At 37.1% G+C, this 7428-nt stretch overlaps 1 protein-coding gene across 2 annotated transcripts in view; it reads right to left on the bottom strand.

Moving 5' to 3' along the window:
- Nucleotides 1-70: 70 nt before the first annotated feature.
- Nucleotides 71-7428, bottom strand: part of TTC8 (tetratricopeptide repeat domain 8) — a 41116-nt gene continuing 33758 nt past the window's right edge. For both annotated transcript variants that reach the window (XM_019472473.1, XM_009280763.2), the window contains 5 exons: nt 6915-7054; nt 5472-5646; nt 4037-4159; nt 2124-2207; nt 71-458 (listed from right to left, as the gene is read on the bottom strand). In XM_019472473.1, coding sequence (XP_019328018.1) covers nt 342-458; nt 2124-2207; nt 4037-4159; nt 5472-5646; nt 6915-7054 — 639 coding nt within the window. In that variant the 3' untranslated portion in view covers nt 71-341. The remainder of the gene's footprint in view (nt 459-2123; nt 2208-4036; nt 4160-5471; nt 5647-6914; nt 7055-7428) is intronic.

The raw sequence follows: 7428 nt of genomic DNA, 5'->3' as shown, positions 1-7428 counted from the left end.
TTGGCTCTATTGGACATAGGGGAAGCTTCTAGCAGCTTCTCACAGAAGCCACCCCTGTAACCGCCCCCACTAACAAAACCCTGCCACACAAACCCAACACACCTGCCCTTCCTGTAATCTCTCATGTATGTAGTTGCAACATGTGTTCTAGCTGCATTTTAATAAGTGATATGTTTTAAGATGACAGAAACTAATTAGGACTCTTAAACCATTCCTGCTACTCAAAATAACACAGGCTTTGCCACAGGAAGTAGTTTATCTACTTTGAGCTAGTATTTTCAAAAAGATATATGGGACATTCGCTCTGGCTAACTGTTTTTATATAATAAAAAATATGCTCATCAGAGCATAGCAAAGTGCTGTTTTAACTGTTTGATGAGCTGTTGTGTATCAACATGGCCTGGAAATGCTTCTTCTGACTTCTGAGCAGCTGTGTAACTCCTCTGAAGATCTCCAACCTGTAAGAAACACACAAACTAATTTCGTAAATCCAAGCACTGCAGTATTTGCATCATATATTCTGTGCAGTACATTTCTGATGCTCACAAGTGTTTAAACATAGCTGGTCCTGAGAGTGAACAAATAAAAGAATCGGTATGGAGGCTTTTGAACTCAGGGTTATGTCCCCCTTACATCAAGGGATGAGAAGAAAAAGACAGAAATGTGATTTTAATGGGAGGGATGCTTCAAGACAGTAACTTTATATCCCATTCCACCTGACTTCTTGGAGAATGAACAACAAAGTACACCATGCCCAGTGCTTGAAGCGAGGAGGAATAAGAAATGGAAGATTTGTTCTTAAACTCCATAGAAGTTCTGTTGTATACGCAGGCAAAACACAACCGATCAGGCCTCTGTAAAAGCTGCAACTCCATGTGATCTCCTGCTTCCTCACAGAGAGGCACAACAGTGCTGGAGAGCTGATGTTGCTCCTCTGCTGCTTTTATAAGTGTGGTTCCACATTGTTCCCCACTTAGGGAACTTTATTTTTTCCTAAATAGCCATCATTTTTTGGAAGGAGGAAGTGTACATAAGGAGAGCATCTCAGAAAGCAGGTTCAGCAAAAAAACCTCCAAATGTTTGGGAACACATCTAGTAAAAGTGACAGCTCCTGGGTGGAAAGGGAGAAGCTATGGAAAGTGTCAGTAGGAGGCCTCTGTTGCCTGTGCATCAGTCAACACGGAGCTTCAGTGCAGCAAGAATTCTCTGAAGGGAAAGAAACCAGGGTCCTGGCCAGAGAAGTTATGTTTTGTGAACCATGGCCTTACACTGAATCTAAAGATTGCATTACCACACTGCATCAACAGCTAGCTGAGCTGGCCATCCATCTTCTCCCACAACCTATGCAGGTTCTTTGTGCAAAAGCTACGTAACAAGACATTTGCAGACTAGGATTTACTCCTTAATCAGTAAGTACAGAATGCAATTATTCAAAATCATCTTATGTTTCACAATGGAGAGGATACGCTTACAAATTAATGGGTTGTTCTCTCCTTGACGCATATACTTTAGTATCTGTAGGAGTTGGGCTGCCCACACAACACAGACTCCTAACAGAATCTTGAAGGTGTAGGCACAAGCAAAGGAGCAATTTTTTCTTGTGAAAAATATAAGGACTTGTACAAGTTTTTCCTTATTAACAGGAATGTTGGACACACTATTAATTCAGTGTCTGAGACACTCTGTATGAAACAAATTATTAACACACAAAATTCAAAGGTTGTAAAGCTGAACTTTCCACTTTCCTTTTGAGATCAGTAAGATCATGGAAATGATATTCTTTTCTATAATTACTGATAAATCACATGATACTATTTCACTTCACGTTCTAAAAAGCCAAATGACTGTAAAGACTGTACATGGAATTGTTAACAGATTGTTCATCTTCTGGGCATTTGGAAGATTACAAAGTTACTTTATAGCTAGTTGGCCTCACTTATTCTCAAAAGCAAACATTTGAATGACTAATTTTACACACAAAGCTTCTGGGTATTAAAATGAAAAAGTAACTTTAGTTTTCCTTGGGTTTATGCACTCTCTATTCTTTTGTCTTACCTATTTGGAATTCTCAGTAATAACAATAAAAACAATTTTTAGATTACAAGAATAGGATAGCGCATTACCTTCTCTGAGAGTATTGCAAAATTGAAGTGGGGCTCATACATATGAGGTGCTAAAGATGAAGCAGTCTGCAGCAAAGCTCTTGCCTATGTAGAGAAAGAAAGAAAAAATACAGTGAAATCTGTGAGGGAGGGAGGGTAACAAGAATCTAATGCAATTTTCATCATTCTTAAAAGAAATCATCCTGTGTTTTCTTTACTAGGCCTTTACTAAGAAAGCCATCTTCAACTATGTATGAGTTACACCAGTAGTACATTTAGGCATAATGCAGTTTAATAGCATTGAAATGAATAAGACTCTTGGTTGAGTCAGAAAAAACATGTTGGGACTTATTCAATTAAGCAATTCAGTTCTAAACACTGAACAGACTACATTAATTGAAAAAAAAAGTATTTAAAGTCCCACCCCGCTGTATTTATCTGTTGTCTCTGACAGCGCTGTCTTAAGCATCCCTGGAAAGCCTAAATTTTATCATAAAAATGACAGTCTTCACACTCAAAAATTTCAATAAAATTAACTCTTTTTTTCGGACTAGCAAAATAGCAGCATTAAAAACTAATGAAAAATTAAGTATCAGAATGAGCATTTTCATGCTGTAAATCCAATACAAAATTAAGGTCAACTTGTGAATGCTTTTACTAAAAAATTGAGAACTTCAGGGGAAAAAAACCCTGATCTTTTAAAAACAAAAGTATCTGTAAACTGTTCGGGAAGGCAGAGTTAAGAACTTATTAAAACTCCCTAAATCTGACAACTCTGAGTACATACAACAGTACTTATGAAAGAATATTGTGAAATAAAATAAAATCCAAGATAAGCAAAATATCTTCACATTTTTTATTCTTCTGTGCATAATTTTATTGCCATGATGATCCTGATTTTTCATTATCCATGTGATACAATAAGAAAATAGAAAATTTTAAGCTAAAACCTAAAATAGACAGGAAACGATTATAATGGAAAGGCTCTGCAGTGCTAATTATTAGTAATCACAACCTCCACAACTGGACATAAGTTCCACCTAGGAATTAAATGTCTGTAAATTTACTGATTATGAAACTGAAACTAAACCCAAAGTTTATTTGTCACTGGAAACATCCAGTGCTGGGTTCATTTCAGTGTTTCCATGGCAATTGCTAGGTTATCTGAATACAGTGAACTTTGAGAACTTGCTCTTAAAAAAGGTATTTACAAGTCTTTATATTGTATTGTAGCTCTCTGATGTATATATGAATCCATCAAAATAGGCTTGCTCCCGTAAGGAATAAAACAAACCCACAGTAATTCGAACTGTCCAACAAACGCGTATTAATTTTCCCTGTGTGTGTATAAAAAATGAATGCCTTTAATCCACTGTGCATGTCAATTATACATCTAAGCGCAATACAACTTAGTATACTCACATTAGGTAAGACGAACCACCAAGCTTACTGACGCAAAAGTATTTATCAAGAACCTGCTGCTTTGGGACAAAACTCTAAAGCAATCTCCTTGTTGAAAAAAATCTTCTAAGAGCTGATCTGATTGCTGTCTTCTGCCACCCAACAAAAGTGTATTATCTACATTTATAAGCTGAATATATAATCAAAGTTGTAATTTAAGTGATGATTACAGAGTGATGGGATTTGTTTTGGGTATCAACTTAGAAAAAAGATCTCAAAAACTGCAAAGCCACTGTAAACCTTGTTTGTCTTCAATGAACCATTCGGATATGCCTAAGAATGAGCAGTTTAATGGGAGATGGCATGGCAACGTGGAGGTTACACTGAAACACACATAAAAGTTATCCGTATCTTCTGCCTGTAATAGTAAGTTAGACATTTATATGATGCCTCCACCTCAGGAAAGTGACACATTTCTTAAGTACAAAAGGGCCAAAGCAAGCATTCTGCTTAGGCTGAGATTCAACACCAACCTGTTCAATGTGACCTTTTTGCATTTCCAGCACAGCCAAGTTGTTGTAAGCTTCCGCATAATCGTTATTGTTGACTAATGTTAGCTTGAAACACTGGTAAGCCAGATTCAGGTCTCCTATCCCCTAAAAGTAAGATTGTATTTTAATTTGTGAAAAGACTGGAAACAACATGCATCTGTTTTGTCGTCTGGAGTATCTTTTCACCCACAGGTACTACCATGGAATACAAATTACAATAAAAACACGCTGATCAGAACCATACGTGCTTTCTTCCCAGACCCTCTCATTTGCTTCTTATTCTTCCTCCAGACAGAGTCGTTTCTCCCCAGCACAGAATTCCATGCTCCAAGTGATACTCACTTCATCTAATTTAACTTTTAGATGACTAAAGTGTCATCTAAAGACTACACTATCTGCTACTGTCTATAGTAGGGTAAGAAAAACAGAGATGTCTCCAGAGGGGAAGTCATCTTGCCTCTCTGTCTCTACACAGATTAAAAAAAATCACATATAAGCCTAGTTTTTAGAAGATAAAAATTAAGGGAGATTAATTTCTTTGTATGGAGCAGCTGACTACTCTTTAATGCTCTAGTGTTATGACCAACGCTGATACAGCATCGGGTTAAACGTTAAAAGTGACAAATGCTGAAAAATATAGGCACAACAAATTTCAGTGTTTTAGGCAGTGTAAATTAACGTGTTTATCCTAGTTGCAGTGCAATCAAGATGAACAGTTGAGTTTCTCTCTGACTTAAGTTAAAGCATAATCAGCATTTGAAGGCAACTCATACTAGAATGCTGCCAAAAACTTTATTCAGTAACCTTATTCTAGGCACGCAGCTACACAGAATCTAACACAACTTCTGGAAGAGCATCTGCAAAAATGGGCAATGAATGCAAATTAGTGTAGAAATTTAACAAACTTTATCACACAATTACACAATATTTCTACAGCTGCCTGTAAGACAGAGGAACATGCCTTCTCAACTATAACATACATAGTGCTTTAGTGTCTGCTACGTGCTGCTGAATATGTATTTTTGTGACAACAGAATTGGTCTAATGCTTCATGTAACACAAATAACAGCTCAGAGAAAAATATCTTGAACTCAATTTTTTTGCCAGATTAGCTTGTATTGCAGCAAAGGCCTTCAAGGGCTGCACGTGTTGAAATTTTTTTAGAAAGAAGGGACGGTGGGGAGGGGGCATCTTTCAGCAGGAGTAAGCCACATTCTGTGAAGAGGTACAGGACTTTTTTCTTTCGCCTCTTCTCCTCTACTTAAGTGCAAATAAACCTTTGACCTGTACCACACTTTATCCTGTACACTATTGGGTTTCATATTTCAAAGTAGGGCAATGACTCCTTCCTAGTTATTCTTTTTCCAGTTTTTGTAAAATTATATTTATTCAGAAGGGTTGTTAATGTTTTTCATACCACAGCCACGTGTCCCAAGTTGTACCACACATCTGCTGTCTCCTCCTCATTTTCAGCCAAAAACAGTGCACGTTCAAATGAAGATAGTGTCATATCATATTGCTGGGCATAGAAGCAACAGAGGCCCAGATTGTTAAAAAGTTGGCAGTTATAAACACCCATCTGCAGGAGCCGTCTAGATTGAAAGAACACATTTAATTTATTTTTTTAGATTAATTTCAAGTAAGAGTTCTATTCGAAGCGACAAAGTTCTCTCCTCCTTTCTCCCTATTCTGAGAGGGTGTAATAATCAAGTGTCATAGTCTTACACTTGGTAAAAGTTTCATGAATGGCAGCGCAGGGCATTTTTGATTAGTAGAATCAAAGCTGCGCAAAAGTCTTCGTGTAAATTAGATAACATGTCTTTTTGACTGTGCCACATGATCTGACTTTACTGTAAGACAGGGCTGTACACAGACTTTCTCCATTTCCTCTTTCCAATTCCTCAACCTCAATCAAGCTGTAATTTGTTGCAGTTACTTTTTATAACTCTTCAGATTGCATTTTTTTGCTTGATTCCTGTCCTTCAGCACTGATCTAACCAGTACTAGTACATCTACTATGTGAATCTACATTAATCTTAACATTTGAAACATAACTCAGATTTTGATTCAAATTTATGTTGTTTAATGTGTTTTTTAGAATGGAGATGTTTTATAAAAATTCTGTTTATTAATATTTATAGGAAAAACAGATATGCTAAGAGGGCCAGGGAAAACGAGGGCTGCTGTCTGTAGCATGACTGAGAGTTTCTGAATCTAAAGCATAAAAGAGCTCAGGTCCAACAGAAATGAGATGGTAGGGCTTATATTGATTTAATCTGCTCTTAGACTTAAGAACGCAAGTCAGGCTCCTTTGCACTCCGACTGTATTGAAATAAAAAGCAAGCAGCATCGTTTAACACTATCTTTTTATTGCTTTCAGCAAAACATGGGGGAACCCCAGCCCACATTCAAGTAAGGGATTTTCTGATCACAACTGCTTGTGACTTCAGGTGGAGTTTTTCAAAGACTACTCTTTTTCAAAGTGCTAAATAGGAAGTCCACGTGCCTTCTGAATGCAACTGAAGTTGAGAGTAAGGTCCAGTGTTCTCAAACTGCCTCATGCTGTGAAAGATCATTTCTTGTTTATTAATCAAATAATAACTGTTTTGATAATATTTGTTGATACTTCTACATATGCCACATGTAATGATGATGAGTTTTTAAGAGAGAGATGTAATTATCACTGGCCGAGAAGATATGGTATGCTGATTTTATGGTGATATTTGTCCAAATGCTCAATCATCCTCGCATGACAATCTCCTAATATTCTTTTCTTTCGCTATCAACATTACAAAAATCAACCCTTTATATTACCCTCCCACGTGTTCAGTTCCCTCTCCCTCCCCACAAGTGTAGATACCTATAAAAGCGCAGAGCTATCTCGGGCTGGTCTGAATAAAAATGGTTGCTGCCAATGCATGCAATGGCTTCCACGTGAGTATTGTCTTGTTTTAAGACGTCTTTATAGTACTCTGCAGCCAAGGAGATATTGTTCATTTCCTATACAATTAGAAAAAATTCAGATTACTTCTACATTTTATCACCGATTTTTATCATAAAACTTATTAAAATGTCAATCTACTGAGTGCTTTATCTATGCCCTGTACAGTACTTAACTGAGGTTAATTATGTATGCTCTTGCAGTTCTCTGATCATACAATGCAACACCACCAACTGGCATCTTCACAAGTGACACACACATCCACAAGAACGCATATTAATTTATCAGTGGTAGCTGTACCTGTCATTAACTCTATGCCATAGCTACAAAAAGAGATTTATTTCATAGAATCATAGAATAGTTTGGGTTGGAAGGGAGCTCTAAAGGCCATCTAGTCCAACTCCCCTGCCGTGGGCAGGGACATCTTCAACTA

The sequence above is a fragment of the Aptenodytes forsteri genome, unplaced genomic scaffold (assembly GCF_000699145.1).
Source record: "Aptenodytes forsteri isolate BGI_AS27 unplaced genomic scaffold, ASM69914v1 Scaffold193, whole genome shotgun sequence".
NCBI lineage: Eukaryota > Metazoa > Chordata > Aves > Sphenisciformes > Spheniscidae > Aptenodytes > Aptenodytes forsteri.
The sequence above is the reverse complement of the archived record's forward strand: the minus strand, read 5'-3'. Positions and strand labels throughout refer to the sequence as shown.